At 37.9% G+C, this 25,560-nt stretch overlaps 1 protein-coding gene across 1 annotated transcript in view; it reads right to left on the reverse strand.

Moving 5' to 3' along the window:
• Nucleotides 1-25,560, reverse strand: part of ift172 (intraflagellar transport 172) — a 54,962-nt gene that overhangs the window by 21,999 nt on the left and 7,403 nt on the right. Inside the window, exons 14-29 of the mRNA XM_079255261.1 lie at nucleotides 24,303-24,388; nucleotides 23,607-23,719; nucleotides 18,466-18,633; nucleotides 16,988-17,124; nucleotides 14,995-15,102; nucleotides 13,317-13,401; nucleotides 12,833-12,925; nucleotides 12,398-12,475; nucleotides 11,491-11,739; nucleotides 9,218-9,296; nucleotides 8,957-9,077; nucleotides 8,425-8,569; nucleotides 4,448-4,537; nucleotides 4,137-4,234; nucleotides 2,353-2,488; nucleotides 875-991 (exon numbers count right to left, since the gene is read on the reverse strand). Of these exons, the coding sequence (XP_079111387.1) occupies nucleotides 875-991; nucleotides 2,353-2,488; nucleotides 4,137-4,234; nucleotides 4,448-4,537; nucleotides 8,425-8,569; nucleotides 8,957-9,077; nucleotides 9,218-9,296; nucleotides 11,491-11,739; nucleotides 12,398-12,475; nucleotides 12,833-12,925; nucleotides 13,317-13,401; nucleotides 14,995-15,102; nucleotides 16,988-17,124; nucleotides 18,466-18,633; nucleotides 23,607-23,719; nucleotides 24,303-24,388 (1,903 nt within the window). The remainder of the gene's footprint in view (nucleotides 1-874; nucleotides 992-2,352; nucleotides 2,489-4,136; nucleotides 4,235-4,447; nucleotides 4,538-8,424; nucleotides 8,570-8,956; nucleotides 9,078-9,217; nucleotides 9,297-11,490; nucleotides 11,740-12,397; nucleotides 12,476-12,832; nucleotides 12,926-13,316; nucleotides 13,402-14,994; nucleotides 15,103-16,987; nucleotides 17,125-18,465; nucleotides 18,634-23,606; nucleotides 23,720-24,302; nucleotides 24,389-25,560) is intronic.

Genomic DNA, 25,560 nt, shown 5'->3' on the forward strand with positions numbered 1-25,560 from the left:
TGCTGTAATTAAGTTACCTAAAGCTGTGTATTTAATGATTATTCATTTTAAAGAGTTTATTATGAAGACAAAGAACATATGATGACATCTATGTTGTAAAAATGCAGCCTTCAGGATGGGTTTCAATTCGCTCCTGCAGAGTGATTTGTTTATTAATAAATAGCATTTGCTTATAAGTATATATGGTGATCTAATAAATGCTAACATTGTTTATTAAAGTAAAGAGGTATTGTGGTTCCCAAAATATAATTAGTTACATATTTAGAAATGAAAGCAACATGACTAATGTTTCTTTATGCCACCCTCTAATGAAGACTAACTTAGCATCTATCTTGCATCCTGTTTCTTCTCCGAGATCTCTCCAGCAAGTTAAAATCCAGCTGGATTAGACTCTTGTCTTATCTCTTACTCTCTCACGTTTCCCTTTGTTTTTTTCCCTGTTTTTCTTTTTGTTCTTTGTTTTTGCTTCCTACAATAATCATGTCAGCTTTCCTTTCTTTGCTGAATCATTCATGGTGTGTGTCCAAGATGGCCAGTGTGTTGCTATCTAGTCCCTGGCTTGTGATGCAGGGCTGTAGAGCAAACACAGCCCTTATATGATGTTTCGGACTGGAAAACAAGTTAAAAGTGGTTTCTCAGCCTCAGCATGCTGCAGTGCAGCTATGACTCCAGAAATGTACATAATTAATGTCAGTGTACCATCAAAAAAGTCAGGAGCACAATGTTTATAAGGTTATGTGCTGTTGCTTTGAAGACAGTTAAAAATATTTGCTCTGCAGGACAAAAACTAAGGTTTTATTGAGTGAAACAGTTGCTAAGAAATGGTATGCGATTTAAAGTTTGGAAGCTTAGAAAGGTGATTTGTGGTGTTTACCCTGTACGCATCCTCCCACATGTCTTTGACTCTGTACATGTTGACTGCAGCCTTCCACTCTTGAGCCTCCATGAAGTGGTACTCTGCCTCTGAGAACCTGGACTCGGCCTCCAACTCCTGCAAAAAGCATTTTTACATAACATATCATCACTTACACTTTACACATAGAAATGGTTCACATGGTACATAAGGAGTAAATTAGAGTTCAAATATAGCTGAGGAAACTATTTAGGCTCCTCAATCAATATGTTTCTTTTGTGTGTGTGTGTGTGTTTAAAGTTAAATTGATCTCAAAATCAATATGTGCTGCTTTAACTGCAGATTAAGGAGTTTAATCAGCAATCTTGGCATAAAAAACTAAAATAAGATGAGTGATCTGAAGCATTAAAACATACAAACAGCTGCCACTTTTAGCTTTAATGATTTTCATATAAACTAGTCATCCTGGTAGCTGTTGTAGAATGTTGCTACTTAAGAAAAGAAGGGAGTCAGATGCACAGGTTGATGCTGTCTGCTAAAACAAATGCATTCATTCATTTTCTTAACCACTTGGTCCAATTCAGGGTCACGGGGAAGCTGGAGCTTCTCACAGCAATCACTGGGCGAGAAGCGGGGGACACTCTGGACAAGTCCATCACAGGGCCACACAGGGAGGCAAACAATCATTCACGCTCACACTCACTCCTACAGACAATTTAGACTAACGAATAAGAGAGGAAGCCTGTATACCTGCAGAGAACCCACACATACAAGGGGAGAACATGCAAACTCTGTTTTAGCCAAGTCAGATGTTATCTCTTTTATATTTATTTTTTTACTCTTATTATTATTGTTGTCGATTAAAGAGACAGAAGACCATTTTAGAAGCTTTATCAGGCAACATGAGATTGGGGGTGTGTCAGTATGTGTGTATGAATGATGATGAGTCTATTTGTTTTACTTGTTTTAACATATGTAAAGCACTTTGAGCTGCTTCTTGTATGAAAGGTGTGATAGAAATAAACTTTGATTGGATTTGATTTGATTCAGTGCACCAGTTTCCAGCTACTTTTGGGTCAAACTTCAGTTTGGGAACTGTAGAACATGAACAGTATGTATCAATACACCAATCAACATTACCTGGATGCAGTAGTCTAACTTTAAAAATTTCAGTCTGATTAGCATGTTTATTCTACATTTCTGGTTTAGTCACAAAACAACTGAATTTATTTTAATGTTTTGTCCAGCATTATGTTCATTTAGGCCCTGATGATTGTCTTCTGTGTTAATTCCAGCTAACAGCTTCTGCATACACTAATTTCATGACGAGAAAACAACATGGACGCGATGTTAGCCTGCAAAAATGGGATGAAATCAAACAGTAACTCAGTTTGAGTACAACACCATTAAAATTTCATATATAATGATAATAGTTACCAACAGTGTTGGTGGTGAAGTCAATAATAGCTCAGTTTCTCCACTCTACTAGTGTGTTATACCTTGGCGAGGTGGAGATGAGTCTCAGTCAGCAGGTCAGGGTGATGTTTGGCAACTAAACGTATGACATCATCAAACATTCGCTTCTTCTTGTACATGGTGATGGCGAGGTCAGGCTGCTTCACTGTAGCAAACAGCCTATAACCCAAGTGAGCATCGGGTTACTGTGTGATCACACAGGGAAGAACATTTTTGTCTTTATCCTGTTTTAACCCTTAAAAACCCCAAGCCTTTATTCACATTTTTGGCCCATCTGCTTTTTTTAAATGTAAAATTATCATCAAGGAAATGTCATAATGAAAGTCAACATACACACAGAAGTTTCCAGGACAGTCTCAGTTATCAGATGATAAGAATTATAAATAGATATAGTCTCGTATGTATATTTGGGGACCTGAATCTGTTTAATAAACTGAACTGAATAACAGCTCAGAGGCGAAACACAATTCATTACTAACAGTGGGCGACTTTATAGACATACCACACAGATAAACAGTGACTGAGCCTTTTCTCATCAGCATTTCATTCTCTCAAGTCTCGGCTTTCAGGAGTAAAAATATTGGCACAGACACCCACAACAGGAGCTGTTTATATATCCCAACTTCTACCTCTAGACATGCTTTCCTATTACAGTCATATATTAATGCTACTACTTACCGACTTCCCTTATAAAACCTACTCCAACACAGCTCATTTTAGGCACCACGATGACTCAGAAATGTCATCCCAGCTTTTTTTTTTTTTTTTTACAGCCACAGAAGACCATTATTTGTGCTATTTTCACACTGAAATAAAACTTTCTGCTCACTTGTGGATTTTTTGCTCCTCCTGATTAGACATTGCCATCAATTTGAGCAAACTAATGGGTAAAAAGTTTGACAGGATGTAGTTTCATGATAATTACAAGGTCCAACTAGAGGTCTCATATCAACATAGAAGTCACAACAATCTTCAATAAAAATGTCATAAATGATGGCGGATCCCTCACTGTGGATTTACCCTATAAACAGAACAAACACTATATGTTCCAACCGGATTGTGAACCTCCTGGATGATTTATAAATGCTGGAAAACATCCGTAGATCACCTAAAGGGCAACATATCAATCACAACTAACCCCATAGAGTTAAACACCACTCTCTCTGAGATAATGCTGAAAATGTCATTAGCTGCGTTTCCATTACACCTAGAATTGAGTAAAAACTAAATATCGGAATAAAAAACCTCTAATGGAAACACCTACATTTAGAAATAGTTTCAAATATTGCTAAAAGGTTTTTAATGCTCTAAAGAGGAGGGGTTTTAGTCGTTTCAATATAAAAATATAAAGCAAACATGTAATGGAACAGTTTATTGGCATTTACGTGTCCCGGACGTGACGTGGCGGCTCATGACCGGTTCATTTGGCGCAGTGCGAAACAAACAACAGCAAATGTCAAAGTTTTAGAAAAGAAAATGAGAAAGAAAAGCTTTAAAAATCCGTAGCAAGTTGAAAACCACAAAATAACGCTACATGGCTACCTTGCGTAAGCCGCATTTTGCGTAAAATCTCGTGAGAGGAACGAGATTTTACAAGACTTGAGGCTAATGCGCTAAACATTGTTCAATGGAAACACCTGGAAATCGCAACTGTTGTTTGTGGAAACTTACAAATATTTTATTTTGAGAAAAAAACGTAGTGGAAACACAGCTAGTGATAGTGCTCAGGGTGCTAGCAAGTTTTAAGGGTTAAACAAAGGTCAGAGATGAAGTCGTCATGGTACCATGGTATTTTTTTTTTTTTTACCTCTCAGCCTCTCTGAACTTCCCATCTTTCTCCAGCTCCTGAGCTCTGCTGACATACAGAGCTGTAACCTCCTCCTCAGTCATGCACACCACTGCTAGCTGTACACAAAAGACATGAAACAACAACAGCCTCATTAATTCCTAGACTCATGACTAGGACGGATATTATTCTGGTATGATTATTATTTAATCTGACATTTCGGATGAAATATGCATAAATTTGCAATTTGGAAGTTGAAATGAAAAGAAGCTGAATATTTGAAATCTGAGTCTGTAAAATGAATTTTGACGCTTCAGTGCTTCCATACTGACCTTGTGAGCCTCCTCCCAGTGCCCTGCTGCAGTATACATGTCTATAGCATCTTTAATGTGACCGCCTTTGACAAACAGCTGCTCTGCCACCTGCAGGTCAATGACAAACAGAAAGTACCCAACTCAGAACAAGTTTACCATCATTTTTCAAACTGAAAGTGTGAAAAACTGTGATTAAAAAGCATATTTCAAGGAGAAAAAGTGAAGCACCTGTCTCTTTGTTGCTGAATCGGTGATGACACTGACTTCAATGTAACAAATGCTTGCGGTTGTGACAAAAAACATTTAGTCATTATTTTTCCAGAATACTTTTCTAACAGATAAATACCACAGGTGTCTGCTTCCTTCAGTGTTTAAGTTTGCATTGGATTTCACTTTCCTGTAGCTTCTACAAGTTGCAGAGCAAAGAGCTTGTTATCTTAATTACTTTCTGTGAATATGTCTGTAGAGCAGTCTAACTGCAATAGACTGCTATTTTCAGAGGCTGTCAATGTGCGGAAGCTGTTTGGTTCAGCTGAGCTCATCAGAAGCGCACTGCCACCATCATCTCGCCTCCTTTCCTTTATGTTTTGTTCTGGGTTCCTGTCTTTATCTTTTCCTTCCCTGAAAGTTACGTGCAATAGTTTTTGTGTTTAAGAAACTCAAAAAAAAACTTACTACCGCAAACTTATTATACATTATTGCAAAGCAAATTATACAGCCTCGGGAACTGATGTGATGCCAGTTAGGATGCAGAAAAGCCTAAAATAAAATCAGACCAACACAGACAATCACTGTGAGGAAAGACACTTTCTTGTTGCAGTTCTAACCTGCCTCATATGAGAGCATTTGATGCATGTGTTTGGATGATGAGCTGGTGGTAAGATGTGGCCATCTGTGGGATTATTTCCCTCCAAAGGACAGCCAGTCCTTGTAGGCTAAGCAACTATATTTGTACAGCACAGTTCAACAAAAGGGAGATTTAAAGTGCTTTATAGAGACAAAACCTTAAAAATAAGAAGCATAGCTTAAAATGAAAAACAAAAAAGAAAGGGAAAGAAAAGGAAATTAGTCAAATAGAACAGATCTGGACTTTTAAATAAAAACCATTTAGCTGAGGCTAAGAACAAGTGGGTCTATAACCTGGATTTATAGACATCTGCATAAAAGTACAGATCTTTACAACAGAAATAACTCAGTTCAGAAATAGATTTATTATTCTGGCCTTTATAGCTAGATAGTCTTTGTTTTTTTTAAATAACGCTTATTTGGAAAGAAAATGTGTGTGTGTGTGTGTGTGTGTGTGTTTTCATGCTTTTACTTCCAAAAACCCAAGACAGCAACCACTAAACTCAAGACTTGAACATTTTGATCTACATCTGTGTGATGCTGCTGCAGCAGATGTAAATGGGGAAATGATGATTCTGCTTCACAAGTTGCCAAACTGTCCTTTTCTGCTGCATATGTGCAGAATATACCATATTAAACTGCCATGTGCTCAACAGTGTTTTTATATGCCGTTTCCATGACAATATTCCACTCATATTCTTATACCCTATAATATTACAAATTTACACATTACAAATTGCAGCCCAGTAAAGAAATCACAGCAACATCGTTTTCTTTAATGCAAACTAAAGCAGCATCCTACAATACTTGGAGAATCTGCTCTTTCCCCGATCGCATAACTCTTTCCTGCAGCGTTCTTCCTTTGCACAAAGCAGAAGGTGTGATGCAATCCAAGAAACATTGAAAGTATGAAGAGAAAAAGGTGGAATCACATCATCATTGACAAGCTACCCTGTTGGGAGAAAATCCATACTTTTTTTTTTTACTTTGCTCCGAAGACAAATTGTTTTCAGTGCTTAAATGACTTAACTAGAAGAAGAAATCTGTTCAAATGTCTTTTGAAGCACCAAAGTTTTATTAGAGCAAGAGTAGCTACTTAAGGGTTTGGCATTTATTTGGTAAAATGAAACTATACATGTAAAAAAAAAAAATGCTGCATGCAAAAATATGATAAAAATGCATACATGTCTGTTTAATATGAGTATGATTAGAACTTTATTTAAGTATTTCTTTACCAAGATTGATCCTACACACTCAAAAGTAGAGGTACCAGCTTGTACCTAAAAAGGTACAAATGCTTGTCGCTGGGGGTGTACTCTTTTGAGAGACATTTCTGGACCCTTCAGTTCTGGTCTATTTTTGTACGTTATCAAGTTCAACCTTACCTTATCAAGTTATGTTTTTTATGTTTTCCACAGCATTAGGCCTGGTCCATTCCACTTAGCAATATTATCTTATCTTTAATCTAGAAATAATCTTCAAAAATTCAAAATACTGACCAGCCATACACTTAGTTTGCAGCATCTGACCTTCATTGTCTGGTGTAGTAAATGACTGTTTAGTACTACTGTCATCACTCAACTCTGCTCTAGTTTGTAACATTACAGCCATAAACATAACATTTTTCAATGTTGCAGGTACCCTTATGGTCGAAATGGTACAAATTTGTATTTTATGTCACTTTGAACCCTTTTTAGTACTCTGAAGGTGTGCTTCTGGTCTCTTAAAGACCAGTATTGTACTTTTGAGAGAACATTTCTTTAAAATGTACCTATAGGTACAGAAATGTCCTTATCTTGTACCTCTATGTTTGAGAGTGTACTTGAGTTAAGATGGTCAGAAAATGGTGTTAACATGGCAGCGTCTTGCTCAGAGGTAATATCTGGATATTTCATAGCATGTAAACGTTCACATTGCTGATTGAGCCAGTCTTCTGTCCATTGGTTTGAAGGATCTGTCTGTCTCAGGGAAAGTTAACGTCACACCTCTGAGACTGAAGCATGTGATGTGAATGAACCAAAGTAGCAAATGTATGAACTACAAAATCTGAAACAATAAACTCAGACAGTAAAAGGCTCTGCTCCTTGGAGTCAGAGGAAAATTTTCTCTGAATTTATCGCAGTAATCAACAGTTTTCACAAATCATTTACGGCTTATGGATTCACGTTAAAATCTCGTTTGTTTTTTTTATTTGTGTCTTAAGAAACTTTTTATGTTCCTCTTCAGTCTCAATGTGCAACCTTTCCCAAACTAGGTGCCCTGAGATCATTTCAGTTGCCAGATCAGATTTATCAAATAAATTTGTGATTTTTTTTTTTTTTTTTTTTTTAAAGAGATTTCTCGAGGCATATTAAAAACTGAAATTTTCCTTAATCTCTAAAGGAGAAGCAGATTTTGTTCAGCTACCGTTCCCCCCTCTCAACTCTACCTCTCTCTCCATTTTATATTTTCTGGGAGAGATGGCACGAGTGACGCTCCAAGATGGCGAGGGTGGGAATCGCCCAATGAGCTTCAGTTCAGCTCTTTAGAAACCTACAGGTGACGTCATGGAGGCTCCGTTCATCTTTTATATGCAGTCTATGGCAGCTACTGAAGATATTAACATGTATTTTTTTAAGATGAAAAAAAAAATAAAAATAAAAGTAAAAGAATAAAGGATGAAAGAAAAACATAAAAGAATAACATGTTTTTATAATGTGGTACTTTGATTCTGTTTAGATAATATCAAATACAGATTACGTTGTAAGCTTCCTATCACATATTAACCCTTTAAGGTCCTGGTCCACCATCTAGTAGAGGTAAATTTGCAGTGACTTTGAGGAATCTCTTCAAAAAAACTGTGGAAATAAACTTGCCTGAGCATCTCTACCAACTGGTTTGGGTATGTAAAACCCAAACTAAGTGTTTGTTATAACACTACTGTCGCAACTTTTAATAATTTCACTGTTGTTACATTGTTATTAACTTTTTAACATCTCAACAATTTGCTAAAAAATATTTATTCTGTTCATTCTGGTCCAAACCAAATGGAAAAACAGAGAAACTTTTTTCTCTGGTCTTTTTGTTGGTGTAAATGTTAAAGAATTAAACCCATCCCCTCCCCAACATCCACTGACCGGCTCATATATTTTTGCTCTTCTCTGCCATACCTCATAGTCCCCCACAGAGGCGTAGTACTGAGCTATCTTCCCGTAGTATTTCCCTGCCGATGCATCCTCCTGCATCTCCAGGATGTGAACGGCTTTCTTCCACTGGCGTGCTGCGATGGCCGCCTCGATGGCTTTAAGGGAGCAGCTAGGAAGAAGACGTTACAGAGATGTCATTTTGACTGGTTTGTCCAACTTTTGGTGAAGGATAAAGTTTAACTTCATTGTTTGGTTTGAATGAAGGAACAGCTTCTAACTTTGCTGGCTGTGAGGGAGTTATTTTGTATTCCTCAACTTTTAGTTTCCCAGTCAAAGCTTGGTAATCTGGGCTCTCACTACTGCTCTTTATTTGGTATTTTGGGTACATTTGAAGATATCTCCTCTCATCGTTCCATCATGGTGACAGTTTAAAGGATGGCTGGCTATATCTGCTGTGTTGGAGTTTTTTTTTTTCTGTGTCACCTTTCCTCCTCTCCATCTGTCCGTATATTTCCTTTTCACTCTTCCCCCTCCATCCCTCCTCGACATCACCCACCCTGCTTCAATGAAGTGGTTGATGGCAGCGTCCATCTGTTTCTGCTGGACCAGGTAGTCTCCCCAGGCCTCCTCTAGTTTCACCACCTCGGCAGGGAAGGTGATGCGAGCCAGCTCCACCGCTACAGGAAGCAGGAAGTGGAAACTTCATCCTCATGTGAACTGACTCAGGAATGAATTGTTGTCCAACTGCTTGTCACATGACTTAAGTTATACTTTTTAAAAAAGAGACTCAAAGTGAAAGCTGTCAAACATCTTTTACCTTTCCTGTAGGCGCCTCCCTTGCAGTAGCACTCCAGAGCTCTCTGGTTGTTCCGGATCGTCTCATATAGATCTCCTGCCTAATCAGAGGAGAAGAACATACAGCGTTTTACGTGATGGAAATCATATCCAAGCACCAGCCCTTTTCTCTTTTCTGGTCTGGGCTTCAGTGAAGAACAATGCTTTAACCATAAACTAGGTTAATCTAGTCATGTGCTCTAAAAGTGAAATAAGCACAGGAATGTTTTAACATCACGACCACCAATGACTGCAAAGGGTTTGCTCTGAAGTTATCCCAAAATGCACAAAAAAACAAAAACAAAACAATTCTCTGTCATTTTTCCACTAAGTCCCTGATCCAGTCCTTGTGCCAATTTTTTAATGGAAATATTTGTCAAAAACATGTATTTTTCTGGTCCATATTTAACCCTTTCATGCATAGTGGCCCTGTCTTGACACCTATTTACAAGTTTTTCTTGCATGTCCAGGAATGAAGATGGTATTTTTGTAAATAAACCACGTTGGTGGATGTTAGTGAGTCATCTAATACGTTTCCACTCACTATATATGATATAATTGAACATAATGTAATTACACAAGTTTGCCTTTGCGATAAATAGGAAAAGAAAATGATAAGGCTGTATTTTATAGAAGATGTATATAATATAATTATGATTACTGGTATATTTTATTTTATAAATATTTTATAGATTACATTAAAATAAATCATAAACCATTATACATTCTAAATATCATTAATAAACAAAAAAAGTATTATTGCGTGTCTGTAGAGGTAAAATACTGTATTTGAGAAAATGTTGCATGTTTTTTTTATTTTTTTTTTATTAATTCATGCATTAAAGGGTTAAACATCACTCTCCAGTAAAACCATTAAGTCAAAAAAAAAAAAAAAAAAAAAAGACTCCAAAAAGCTCTTAACACCTTCGCATGCAGCCTTCATCACATGGCCAAAAATGTTGTATTTAGCTAATCCTGTAGCGTAGGTCACACATGATTCGATTTTATTTTAAGCTTGATTATGATGATATTTTGTAATCTTGTGCAGCTAAACAACCTGTCAGACAAAACACTGTAGTGTTTGTTATTACTATGTTTCATTTCTTGTTCAGCCATTTTTCTCCATGAAATGTCAGAGATGACATCCTGCCGTGTGCTAATAATTAAACGGGAACCATTCGCCATATCATTGTAAAGCTGGGGGGCCCAAGTTCTTTAGATGCAACTCTTCTCCAACACGCCTGGATGATAAGAACGGCTCATTACCAGGCGTCTGCAGAGCTGGATGACACACAGAAGCGGGAATACAGCGATGTGATTCAGGGGGCTTGGACGAGGGTTGCATCTAACAGTTGCCGGATGGTAGATCTAAGGACCGGACTTGGGCACCCTTGTTGTAAAGTCACCAAAAATCATAACAAGTAAATAATAAATAAATATAAATCACATAAATCAATAGTCACAAAAATAATAACATAACATAACACCATCATAAATAATAACATAATAGTCACATAAATCATAAAAAGTTGTCTAAACGACAGGCCAAATGTCCCCAAAGGGTTGTGCTTTTTATACAAAATGCCATGATGTTGTGCCGGCACACACGTCAAACATAATGAGGACAATTATAGAAGTTTTTCTTTTTGCGGTTTGATTCTGTACATCTGAGAAATGAGACAAATTTCACACGAACTCCTGGCAATCCAACAGCCAGTTCTCACACTTTTAGCTCTCATTAAAATGTTTGCTACTAAACCGGAAAATCGTTCAGTAAGTGTGATCTCTTCACCTGGAAATTAGGTTGGTTTTGTTTTGTTTTGTTTTGTTTTTTTTTACAAGGATTCTTGTGTGTTAAAAGCTCATTTTTTCCTGCTTACAAAACGCAAAAAGCATCTTCGCTGATGGTCGAACATATACACTGATGGAGGTAACAAATATTACTTTTACTCTCTCCTCTAAAGCTTCCTTCTCACCTGTTACATGAGCACAGATGGCAGGAGGAAAAGAAGAGTCTTTTCAGAGAAAACCAGAAAAAATAACAGACAGACGGAGGGAGACGGAGTAAAGCTCAAAATAACATGAAGCAGTTTTGTTCCTGTACGGAAACCTTTACTTCGCTGACATCCGCATGGAGGAACGAGCAGGACTGGACAAAAAAAAAAATGCTCAAAAGGAAAAGAGTAGAAATGATTTTACCAGTATAATATACATCCAGACTTTTCTGTCTGACTGGACTAAAACAAATCCACTCACTCGCTCGTAAAACTCTCCCTTGATGAGGCTGGCAGCGATGCGACTGACGGTCTCGCTGCTGTTGCCGATCTCCGGGCGGCTGATGGCCAGGCGAGCAGCTTTAGCCGGGAGTCCAGCCTTCAGGTAGAGGTTGATGGCGCCCTGGAAGTCCCCGTCATTCTCCTTCACCTCGCCGGCCTTCTCGTCTTGACCCGTTTCTGTCAGCCACTGGAAATAGTTCCCACGGAGACTGTCCAGCTCTGGGTGGCTCTGGGGTAGACAGGGATTAGAGTCGGACACAGTCAGATCATTTATCAAATGTTAAAACAAGTAAAGATGAGGCTGACGAGACAAGCTGATCTGGATTAAAATGGTTTTAATAAATTATCTGAAGGCGCTGATTATATTTCTGGACTTATGTAAAGTCTAACCAGTATGACTGTCAGACAAGTGAGAGTCTAGATGAGGTTCAAAACCAAAATCCTTCTTCTTTATGTCTTGTGTGTAACCTGCTGAGCTACAGCAGAGTCTATGTCTTGACCACATTTTTCACTTTTTCTCATATTTCACAAGGAAATATGGTTCCTTGTTAAGATATGCTCCATGTGGGGGAACAACAACATCATCCCTTGAGTTAGATGACTTTTTAATGCGTGAAAAGATAAAGTTAAGTCACCCTTTTCTGTGTTTAAGTGTGCTTAAAGGTAAAGAATAAAACCTAAATATGAATATTCTGCTGAAAGGGGACACAGATGTGGAAGAGCAAGAAAAATCTGAAGGGAAATCAGTGCAGAAGTCAAAATCCTTCAGTTTGGGATTCCTGCGTTTAGGAGGCGAGTCTTCTGTAACCCAGTTATTGTTTGAGAATAAATAACCCCTCTTTTGATATTTAAAGCCCAAGCAGATCTAACTAGTTGTCGTGTGTTACCTTGGCTTCAGCTACAGCAATGCAGTCGTCCCACATGTGGAGCTCTTGGTACATCTCTATGGCCTCATCAATGGCGTTCTGTTAATAAACCGAAATGATCACAAATAAAAGCTTGAAACACATGAAATGTGTGTGTTTGTAGTGCCTCCGACAGATAAAACATGTGCTTAATCCCAGGCTTCTGCTACAAACTTTGATAAGACATTAACAAATCAAAAGAGGCTTTTCACGTGTCACTTATGTACCTTTTCTTTCCAGTTAGGACGGTTTGGTGGAAGGATATCTGAGCATTTGTGCTTGATTTCATACTTTCAAGTAACAAAAGCCTTGTTTTTAACATCACACACTTATAAAATAATTTGTTTTCCCACAATTTTTTTTAAACCTATGTGTTCCTGGTTGTTTTTGTGATGTGAGGTTGTTTTTGTCACTAACCTGTTCCATGTAAAGCATCTCTGCAAGCTTAAAGTTCTTATCCAGCATGGCCACATGGGCTTGTACTTGGTAATACGACGTCCCGTCTCCTCCCTAACCAGGAGACACACAGATTTAGCCACACAGAATGCATTTAGTGCCCTGCAGGCAGAAACTGTACTCTGCAGGAAAAGTTTTTATATACAAAACGTGGGGGAAAAAAAAGAGCATTTCATAATAATAATCGGCTGAAATAAAGTTCACTGACACGGATTCCAGTTGACACTTCTGGGTTTCTTTTGCTCTGAAAGTTTGGTTTCCATTTTCATCATGAAAAGCATAAATCTTTAATGGGAGCTTTTAATTATTCCGTTGCCAAATATAAAATGATTTCACTGCACTGCAAAACAGTGTTAATTAGCCATTAATAAAAAAGATTAGCACCACCCTCGAACATTTCGTCTGCTGTTTATACGGTCACTGTGGAGACGGCTGTGCAACGCACCGTCTCATGTGAAACTTTGTCAGCAATCTGGTTTGTTTGGTGGAGGAATCGGACCGTTGAGACGTCACCCAGAGCAGCAGAACACCTGCAATAAGGAAGGGGAAATAAAACCTGAGAAGTAAATGGATAAACTGGAGCTTAGGTGTAATTATCTTTCACATGCACTGCAATATGAGAGCTGAGAAATGCAAAGGCACATCGTAGCATTCGGCTACTTTATTACTAACTCTGTCAGAACAGTTGCATCAGATTAATGAACAAGTCAAGAAAAGCTGGGGGAAAAAAAGTTTTTAAATAAAAAAAAAAAAATCACTGACTCTTCCTCGCTCCCCTCCCTCATTAACATCCCGTCCCTCCCTCATTAACATTATCCACTCCAGACAAAACCGTTTCTTTCCCAGATTTCATGATTTATGCAAATCAAGTCGATGCCTAATGAACAGCATATGCATTATTAATGACAGAGAATTCAAATCTGAAGGGTTTCTCACAACAGAGAGAAATAAAGATGGAGAGAGTGCGAGCGAGACAACTGTAGAAAATTAAAAACCGTCTTTGATGATAAATGAAGTTAGAGGACGAGGTCAGACGGGGACACAGCCATCTGCCTGTGTCTGAACACTTGTATTACTTCTACTGTGAGGACTTAAAATAGTTATACAATCATACTGTGGAGAAACAAGCCCTCAAAATGACAAACATAAAGATTCACATTGAAGACTGCGACAGAAAATGTGTTCATGGCACACTATGTTTAAATATAAGACATTAAAGGTGTGAGTATAACGTAAGCGTTCGGGTCTGAAGATGATGTTTGTCCTGTGGCCTCTGTTCTCTCCGCAGGTGAGTCTCAGTGACAAAGACGGCTGATACAAAAGTTAATTAGTTTTTAAAGGGGTGCTATTAAGCTACTTCTAGTTTTCTGAGCTTTCTACAGTGTTACAGTGTTGAATCCTCATCAGACATGTGAACGACACTGTTTTTTATCACCTAAACGCATGTTTGAGTTTGAGTTCCAGCACTCTCTCCGTTCGGTTTCCATGGCGACGAAAAACGCGTCGTTTTAGAGAGTTTTTTCTACTTGGAAATCCTTGTGACGTCCCGGGGGATAAGGTTCGGTGATTGGTTACCTTCTACTGGTTAACAAGGGCATGTACAAATACATCAGGCGGGTGGAAAACGTTGGATAAAGTTATTTCCAACGATGGCTGGTGAGTTTACCAAAGAGAGACATCCTGCTGCATTCCTTGCTGTGGGTTGCTGTTTTCCACTTCGTTTTCAGGCTCTGATTCAGGTTCCAACATGTAGGGCTGTATGCTATGTGTTGACATTGTATTTTGTTTTTTTATTGAGTTTATATGAGCCTAATCCTTCTGTTTATGAGATGTTACAATGACGGTGAAAGCAGGTGCGGTGCGCGGTCCTGATGTAGTGCAGTGGCGGGAGGCGGGGCTTAATGCGGAAGAGTCTCAATCCACTCGTTTTGCCCACAAGCTGATCTGACAGCCTACGGAGAGGGTCGGTCTGAAGTAAATACAGTGATTTGTGACAATAACTCCATCAATCCCAGCCCTTCTGGGCTCAGAAATAAAAATAAAGTAGCCTGGAATGCACATAATAGTTCCACTTTAAAGAAGAATATCTTTTTGAAAAGCCTGTTTGTGTTTGTCCAGCTGACCTTTCGGCGATGTGTAGCTGGCGAGCCTCAAGGGCCAACCGACTGAGTGTCTTCCACATGGCCTCTGTCTCTGGTGACATCTCCAACGTCTCAAGAAACGCCGTCGCTCTGTAAACACACAGAGAAGAAGAGCTGAGCCAAGTGGCAGGATGCACCACATGTCGCAGATACACACCTCATATTCTGAATAGTGAGGTTGACAGTGAAATTGAGCACATTTTATCCCTGAACACCAGATCATAGATGCTGATTTATATAGTAGTTACATCAGCTTCCACACACATAACTGGGACAGTTAAAAATAAAAGTGCAGAGTTTTTTATATTCGCTGATGATGCTCATTGCGTTGGTTATTTTATAATTGAATGAGCCGTCAGTACACGGCCAAATGGGTTTATATCTAATGACACCCCTTCACTGTATGACCAGCATGAGAATGAGTGGAATAATCATGTCATTCATCCTCAAAAGTAACTTTACCGTTTCAACCTATCTGTTTTAAGCAGTCCTAAACACACTAGTCATGATGTTCTGGGCTGGACGCTTCGCTGAAACACACCAGTCTACCAGGAACTGCTCTTCAAACTCACCCTCATCCCATTCATGGTTCTTTTTACATACAAAAGTCAGCAAATACTGTGTACATCTAATTTACCATTCTAATCATTATGAAGCCTCTTTTGGTTGAACTGTGACTCATTATGTAGGATGAAACCAAACTGTCTTTACTGCAGTTTGTAAAACTGCTGATAATTACAACAAATGCATCGTCCAGTAGGTGTTTATTAAAGTCTACAGATTCATAAGAAGAAATACAGATATATACTAAAGATGTAAAACTACATAAACTATAAGGATGATGTATAAATCTTTTTCGCTCCTCAATGTGAAATAACTGGATCAGAACAACGGCAGCTGTCAGTTACTGATGAGGGAGTGCGGGTAAGGGAGGGGGATCAAATGTGAGTGTACATTTGATGAACAAAAGCTGTTGGTGCTTCATCACCACGGTAACATCTTCCTATATAACCTGCTAATTCACAGAGAAGCTTTAAAGGTAGCCAAGGGAGATGGGTAGCGTGCACACGCAGCTTCAGAACAAAGCCAACGAGGCTGAAACATCAGCATGTTTGCTGGTTTGTTTATGTTTATAGACAAAACTGGGAATAGTGAACCTTTTCCTGAATTTTAGCACGCATTCATGCATTTAATAACAAAAAACTTGGGCAGAAAACTGGTTTAATCCATTAAGACCAAATGAAACATGGATACTATAAAGACTGTATTTAAAAAGATAAAATCAACAACTTGCAATTAAAGACAAAGATTTGGTTCTTATTTCATTGGAGGCAAAGAAACAAAAAGGTTCTGATTTAATTTACTCCCTAGTTTTTGTTTTTCCTCTTCTTTTTTTTTTGTCAGCTGTACTTTTTCAGGATTTGGTTTAAAAGTTTTAAGTCCATTTAAGAGAAAGTTTTTTTATGTTATTGCCTCCTATTTTATGTCCATAGTGACAGATTTATAAAGGGAATTTTCAAAATGATGCAAATCTTAAGTCTTCAAACAAATACTTACAACAGGTTTAATTTCATTTAACTTTCAAGACCAGAAAGAACCAAACTAAAAGGTAAAAGACGTGTAATTTTTCCTGTACGAGAGTTAAGAGTGCAGGTGTTGCACCTCCCTAATGAGAGGGGTCAGTTATCATTTACTCCATCTGAAAGGCAGACTTCTCAAGAGCCTCGTGTTGGAGATGTTCAAGTCACGACACACGAGGGGGATGGATTATAGCTCCAGCTGGGCCTGGAAGTGCTGAAGGAAATATTGAAGAAGAGCTGCAGGAAGCTGCAGGATAAAAGGACATCTGGCCTGTTCTGATCGTCCTGCTGTCGCTGCGTCTCTGACCCAGAGAAGCAACAAGTACAGGGAAGGGTGGACGGCTCTTCTCACCACATGGCAGTCGTCATTCTGATGAGCTGTGGCCTGAACCTACCTGTCATAGTCTCCATCATCTATAGCAGTGCCAAACTCAATAAGGCCTTCGTCCAGTGTGTACATCACGGTGTTGACGCCCTCTGTCACAACCACGTCTGTTTTCCCATCAGCTCTTTCCAGATCCACGATATCTCCCTTCAAAGAGAGACAACGTTACTTATCAGATAATGTCACTGGGAATGACTGACGTAAGTTAATCCACCTTAAGTACAGCGCATTGTTGCAATGATAAGTAATCCATTTGCTTTAATGAGGAAACGCATACATAGAACTGAAATGCTTTTGGAAATCAAATCCAAAGAGTTATGGGCAATAAACTTAAAAAAAAAAAAAACAGAGCTCCATCCAACTTCATGCACCCGAGAGGCAGCTCTGTCTGGTTTTTATTATTCATGAGAACACCAGCAAGCAAATTTCAAAACCCTGGGCAAGCCTGGGGTAACTCGCTGCCCTGGGACAGCAGCACAAAAACTTTGTGATCAAGCTGTTTTACCAGCAGCACAAAGGCACAAAGACTGAAAAAAAATTCAAGTAAAATACGATCAAAGCGGTATCTGTAAACTACATCACTGTCAGGATTTAAAAAAACAACTTGAGAAGGCTGATGACGAGATTCTGACTCAACCTCCCTATCTAAAAAATATTAGCTCCAAACATACCACAGTTTCCAGAACAGTGTGGTAAAATCATTCTGATTTAATCTAAAAATCCTTTAATTGATCTACATGGTTATTCTCAAGCAATATTTTGAATTATTTGAAGTTAGATGCCAAAGACGTTTCACATAAAATCATCAGAAGGACAAGACTTGAAGGTCATGTCCAACATAACCCTTGTGATGTTGAAACAGGTTCTGCAATGGACTGATGACCGGTCCAGGGTGTACCCTGCCTCTCGCCCAGTCATCGCTGGGATAGACTCCACCTTCCTGCGAGCCTGAATTGGACTGAGCAGTTATTGGATGGATAGATGGATCGATAATGAAAAAGTGCTATGGATGTTATTTTACTTTATTCTATTTAATAATAACATTTTTAATGTTAAATGCACATTGAAACGATAAATGGAGTAAAAAATGTGACAGAAACGTTATTTGTCATGCACGTCAGAATTTTTTTCACTTAATTAATGTTTTATTTATTTTATTAACCTGCGTTCAGTTAAAGAGACAGTATTCAGGGAATGATGTATATTGGGGAATGTGGGTGTGTGTGTGGGTGTGGGGGGGGGGGGGGGTTTGCTCTATGTCTTTGTGTATGTGTAAGTAAGTATGTAGAAAGAGCTTGTGTCTTTAATGTTTTTAAATGTCTTGTTATCTACTGTTTGTTTTAATCCTTATGACTAGATTTTATCTTGTAAAGCACTTTATGTTGCCCATGGCATGAAAAGTGCTCAAGAAATAAAGTTTGATTTGATCAGATTTGATTTGTAAGTGCTAAACGAATACTCTTCACACCCCAGCGGTAAAAGTCTGACCTTGATGGGGAACATGGTGATGCTCTCTGGGCTGTCGATGCTGTACCAGATGCAGAGGTTCCCCCGGTTCTGGGCGACCACCACATCGCTGCTGGGCACCCACTGAACGTACGAGCAGAAGCTCAGCAGTGTGGTCTTCACCCCCGACTCTATGTCATACAGATGGAGCTGAGCAGGAGAGACACAGAGGGGAGGATAGAATAAGACATCAGAAATGATTATCCACAAAAAGTTTTAAATAGAGCCATCATTTGATATTTGTTAGCTTAGCTTAGCTTAGCAAAATGCTGGAAACTGCTAATTTCACCCCAAGCAAAGGTATCAGAATCAGCCTACCAGCTTATTTTGTTCTCTGCAAATAAAATATTTCTGACAAGGTTTCTTTGATCTTGTTTGAGAGAAAGAAAATCAGACAATGAACCAGATCTATGAGATTATTAACCCTTTAACATTCACACTAACAAAAAGACCAGAGAAAAATGTTTCCTTTTGTTTTTCTGTTTGTTTTGGACCAGAATAAACAAATTAAATGTTTTTTAGCAAATAGTTGAGATGTTAAAAAGAATAAGTTAATAATGATGTAACAACAGTGAAATGGTTAGAAGTTGCAACAGTAGTGTTATAACAAACACTTTGGGTTTTACATACCCAAACCAGTTGGTAGAGACACTCAGGCAGGTTTATTTACACAGTTTGTTTTGTTTTGTTTTTTTTAAAAAGAAATTCATCAAATTCATCTGCAAATTTACCTCTAAAAATATGATTAACCCTTTGAGGTCTTGGTCTACCATTTAGTAGAGTATATGTTATTTCTCATTGAGTCACAACATCCTAAAATAAGTTATTTATAGAGATGTCAGATAATATCTGATATTATCGATCGATATTGACATTAAAATGTAATATTATAAATTATCGGTATCGGCTTTTACTTTTAAATGACCCAACGTTTACACAATGTGCACATATTATATATCACTCTTCAACTACATCTCCTTGAACTAAAAATGACAAAATATAATGTTGCAGCAACTTGTTTGAAGATTATCATCTGGATTAAAATGCATGTTTTCTGTATAATGATGTTTCTTAGGAACAGATTTGGAAATGCATCCATAAGAAACTGTAGTATTTATCCACACCTTGTGTTGTACTTTAGCACATATAAACTATAGATATGCACTGATCAGACACATGATTGGTAAACAGGAACCCTGATCACCTTGCTCATCTTGTTATATTACAATGCTGACATGAAAACTGATTCAGTCCTGGCTCCCAGAACCAGACACTGTCAGACACCTTGACCAATCAAAGCCATTTTCACAGACTAACAGTACTTAATACTAGTTTTCATGATATGTGTAAACCCTGTGGAAGAAGTTAATGTACTCATCATGGCATCACCCACTGGTTTTTAGACTCCTGTTTTAAAGCCTTGAATTTAGCATTTTGTCATCGTTTACTTTGGACAAGCACACAAAACCAAAAAGTGACACCTAATCTGACTAGAAGAGCAGATCAGTAGGACTGAATCTTGCTAATGAAACCATAATTTATTCATTTCATGGGTAAAGATGAGACGTTTACCAAGCAGCGCTTCATGACTATCAGTTTTATTAACCTTTGAAGCATTTCCATGCTGGCCTCACATCTCAGGGCCAGTGGTTAGATCTTTTTTCTTTACACAAACAATTCATGAGCTTTACTTATCTAGCTTTAATAAGACTGATAAACTTTGTTAGTTCTGCATTATACTGTACTGTAATCCTGCTCCATAGGATGAGATTGTGGCAACGACATTCTATAAGCTGCAGACCCCTGCAGGGCTAATATGTGTTGATGAGTATGACGGACCACCAGCTGTTGTAATCAGCTACAGTACCTTCATATGTGGCCTCCTTTTCATCACCACCTTGAATTTTAATAACGCTCCTTCCGTAGCTTCACCCTGGAGCTCAGCTAGCTAACTTTAAATGCACCGAGGACAGGCAGCATGCTGATAAGCTCACTCCAGTGTGGGTTTAAATTACAGACACATTTATTCTACAACATGACTTCCGATCATCTTTTACTGGTGGAAAAAGGAAAAATTAAGTAGTCAAACATTTATTCAAACAGCTGTGAAAGATCTCACTTTCATGCAACGTCTCCCCCTGCAAAGGGAAAAATACTTAAACCAAGTTCAACCCAACAACATGAACCGAATCCACAACTACATGACGTTCATTTAGAAAAATGAACAATTTGTTTAAACCTTTTTAGACTACTATAACTATTCATTTATTTATTTTTATTCCTTGTATGATCTATTGTTTTATTGTGTTATTTATTTATCTCCTAATTGTTTAACTCTATGGCTGTTTTGGCTGATGTACAGCACTTTGTCCCAACTTTGGTTGTTGTAAAGGACTTTATAAATAAAGTTAAGTTGAGTAAAAACATAAACGCTGAAAAAAAAGGTTTTCGGATTTTCTTGTCAATTCTTTTTGTAATCTGATCTTTTATTTGCCACTTTTTTAAGCATCATTGGTGGTCTTGAAATCTCCTAAATTTGACTCCCTAAAATTCAGCTTCAGTGTGACAAATGTGTAAAATTTGGAGCCCACGAAGGGATTCCCAATTACCTGAGTTCTCCATGTCTTTCCCCCCAAGGCTTAAACATCAGGTTTACCTCCGGGCAAACCTGACAACACCTGTCACTCTCATCCTGCACACACAACCTTCCATATATCTGCACCCTCATAAATATAACTCTCAGGACATTTATACTTTTTATGAGTGGGTTTTCTCTAAAATAAGGTTTATTAGAGTAGAGTATAACTGCTTCTGACTTAAAAGTTGGTTGATTAGGAGAGGCTTATATTTGGGTTTAGCTTCATCAGGTAAAAAGCTGTTTGTATTTGTCACACAATTTGGGTTGACAGAAGAGTTTGCCAAAGGTAAACACCTCAGGCTTCCGCAGAAGCTAAAAAAAAATACATCAGGGAGATACTGTGAATATGAAGTATGGAAAAAATGATCATTTGATACATTCTATGGTAAAAATGAAGTTGTTTGGAAACAGAGCAATATATAACCTGCACATCCATTATAGATAACAGATGGAGCCAAGCGTACATCAATGTAAAGACTGGACTTTACAAGAATAAAAAAATGCTTCACCACATGCAAACTACTGATGAGCTTCAGAAACGGAAAAGTTAGATTAGCATTAATATTTATACATAAAAGTAAAATTCAGGGGAATGACCCCAAAAAAACCTTTGTTCATTTGTAGAAGCAGGTCAGAACCAAGCAGCAACCTCTTGCAGTAAAAAGCGAAGCCAATGTGAAAGTGAAAAAAAAAAATTGCAGTTCCCCACTCATCCACTAGGGGCTGCAAAAGGAAGTCTGTCTCCAAAGACTCACACGTGAAAAAAAAACAGCTTCACAGTGGAAATGAACATGTTTATAGCCTGGTCCTAAAAACATTATTGGTGTAAAAGGTCAAGCTCACTGTTGTGGCAACTGAGGGGGGAGTTCATTTATTCTACATTTTATCCATTAAGAAGTAATCCAATCCTTAAATTCAGCATATTTAGGCACTTATCTTTGTGACTGACAGGTATTCAATATGTAAAAGCAAGAAGGCAGGGTGTAGCACAGCAGTAGTTTTTAGCCAGCTAACAACACAACAGTAGCTTTAGCCAGCCTAGCATTAGTTGGTTCATTTCTGTTAGCTTTAGGCTAGCTTGACTAGCTCTTAGCTACAGGCAGTTTGGAGTTTGATAGATGTCAATCATCCACACCCACGCACACACACCCCTCTAAGCTCCACCTCTTTGCCCATGTTTTGTATTTTAAAGCGACAACACGTGTGACGCTGTCAAGATGGCAATAGTGGGAACTGACCAATGAGCTTCAATCCAGCTCTTCAGAAACCTATGAATGAAGCCACAGAGGTTACACCCATCTTTTATATACAGTCTCTGGTTAGAACCGAATCCAACTAAAGACAAAACTAAGGACTGAAAGACTCAAAATCAAGTAAAAAGGTTTTTAAAAAGTACAAAAAAGTTTTAAATCCCCTCTTAAGACTGACCTATTTTCACTGGTATATGCATACACATATGCAGAAGAGAGTTAATATTTAGCAAGGGTCACTGACAATGCTGTATATATTTTTGTTGTTGTTTGTTTATTTGTCTCTTTCTTTATGTACAGATGTAAAGAACAGTTAAAAATTTAGAAATATTATTTAACACATGTATGTATGTGTATGTGTATATGAATATGTGGTAAACACTGATGGCAAAGGGGTGGGGGTAATAAGTAATACGTTTTGTTTTTTTTTACTTCTGCCCACTCCTTTGCGAGTGTGTCTGGTTTAGTTGGGTCTTTTCTTTTTTTTTAAGTTACTTTTGGGGTTTTTTCTTGTATGTTTCATTTTATTGGACATATCAAAATAAACTTTCCATGGCATTCTGGCTCACCTGGCATTTGAGCCAGAATGAGTTTGCTTTTATTGCTTATATTGTTTATTGTTTTTATTTGTTTTATTGCTTGATATTTTATTGTTTTAAATTTGATTATTTTCAGTTATTTTTTTATGTTTTAATATGTTAATTGTGTTATGTTTAGCACTTTTTTCAGCAGTAGCTGTCAGAAAGTGCTTTATAAATAAAGTTGGCTTAGCTTGGCATGGCTAAAAAAGGTGTTAAAAAAAATATGAAAAAATATGCGACACCAAAAAAAAAAAAGGATAGTCATCTTTTTTTTGTCCTTTCCCGGCCAAATAATAAAAAAACTAGTTCTTTCTAGCTACCATACAGGCATAAAACCCAAAATCTATTAAGAATAAACATTTATTGTTGGTGACCACAACATTTAGCCACATTTATATGTTTTACCTTTCATGTTTCATTTCTGGAGCCCTCATGGCATTTGTATTTATTCAAGACCAAGATGCTTCCACACAAAGCCACAAGGCATGTTCACCACAAGGTGATGGACATGGCTCTAACAGCAGACATGCTAAGGATAGATTTTTCCACTCTACCTGTCTATCATTTGTCTTCTCTGTCTTTAGTGCCTCAGGGTCTCTAACTCATTGTTTCCATGCTTTCAGCCCCCTTGGGGTGCTGAGGTTTCATTCTCACCCTCAGCTTCTTGTCCCTGAACAGCAGTTTGCGTCCGGTTTCATTGAGCTCCAGCCAGTCAATCTTAGATGTGTGGCTGATGGTTCCCAGATTGTAGCCTCCAGCCAAATCCACTGAGGGGAGAAGCAGTGAGACAGCGGTCAGTCTGGAAGTCTGTGGGTAAAACTGACCATTAATCAGGTTCAAGAACTACTATTGCTATTAATCCACCAGAGGAAGAAGTTAAGTTGAGCTACATTAATAACATCTAATAAATACTCTCTAAGATGTTCTAAAAAGATCATTTAAATGCTGAAGTCCTGGTTATAATGAGTTACCATGGCAAAGTAAAAGCTATTTATACTGATATGGAACCAATTATTGGCACCTCTCTGTTAGTGAGAGAAAAACCCTCAGTGGTCATTCAGATGACTTGAAACGGGCAAAAGCAATAGATAAAACTTTCCTGAAAATCAGCTGATAAAAATCAGATACTGCTTTTGAATTACTGTTTACCAAAATCATTTAAAAATTATTCTAATGAAACAGGCATGACAAAAATTACGGAGGTGTTTTTACGGCCAATAAACCTTACTGGAACAGGTGCTGGATCCCAAAAATTTCTCACTGATTTAAGGGAGATCTGATCCTAATTTGTTTAGAGTGTTTTTAGTTCTTAATCTTGTACTTTGTTCACACGTGCGTCTTATTTCTCACCTATAGCAATTGTCTTTAAGTCAATCAGATAAGCAAGTTTCTTGTTGTCCTCCACTCCTCTCTGCTTTCTCTCATTCAGTCGCACACTAGAGACACAGACACACAAAAATAAAGAAATGTAACATTAACCTCAACAGTCATGAGGGAAAAATCAATGATTAAAAAATGACTAAATAGATAGATAGATAGATAGAGAGAGAGAGATAGATATCGATAGAGAGAGATAGAGAGATAGATAAAGATAGATAGATGATAGATAGATAGATAGATAGATAGATAGATAGATAGATAGATAGATAGAGAGACAGAGAGACAGAGAGATAGATAGATAGATAGATAGATAGATAGATAGATAGATAGATAGCAGACATGGTTCATAACTGTCTTCAGTGGCTGAAATCCCAGTCAACACCTGCTCAGGATGTTTTTATTTGACGGAGTCCTGCCACATGCCAACAGCAGTCAGCAGATTGTGAAAGCTGCTTGGCCAAACAGCCACGTCAGTCACTCACGGACTGTCAGCCCTGGCTTTGCTGACAGCTTTGAATACATTAACATGGACACTCTGCTGATTAGAAGCAATCCTTTCTGCCATGGAAACTGGGATTTCTACAAAACTGTACTGCCATCTAATGGACAGATCTGGAGTAACACATTTTATTAACATGATTAAATATTCCATTCAGCCCTGCGATGGACTGGCGAGCTGTCCTGGGTGTACCCCGCCTTTTACCAATAGACAGCTGGGATAGGCTCCAGCTTCCCAGCAACCCTTCATCGGACTAAGCGGTTAGGAAAATGAATGAAATATTCTATTCTGTTTGTACAAACACAGTGCTGATATAATAGAGTCTTATCTTGTATCTACTTTGAGGCTACAAGTAGATTGATTGCTAAAACATTTATTTCACATCAAATCAACGTCACTTATACTGCATCAGAATGCCTCTTAAAGTTCTATACAAAAGACATAAAACAACAAAAAACAACTTGTCAAGCAAAACATTCTTCACAACACTAAAAGTGAAAGTAAAATTATGACAATTTGAGTGAACAAAAACATTCAAATAAATTTAATAAACCTCATATTTCTCTCAGCATATTTGTCATCGTTTTGGGATGACATTGCTTACTGGTTCCACAGGAAAGGAGCCTTGGTGTCACTGGTAAACCAGCATACTGAGAGAGAAGACTTATATTAGGGTTATAAATCAGTTTTGGATTTTACATGCATGTCTGAATCATGCAACATGCGTCA

The sequence above is a fragment of the Telmatherina bonti genome, assembly GCF_933228915.1.
Source record: "Telmatherina bonti genome assembly, chromosome: 16".
Lineage (NCBI taxonomy): Eukaryota > Metazoa > Chordata > Actinopteri > Atheriniformes > Telmatherinidae > Telmatherina > Telmatherina bonti.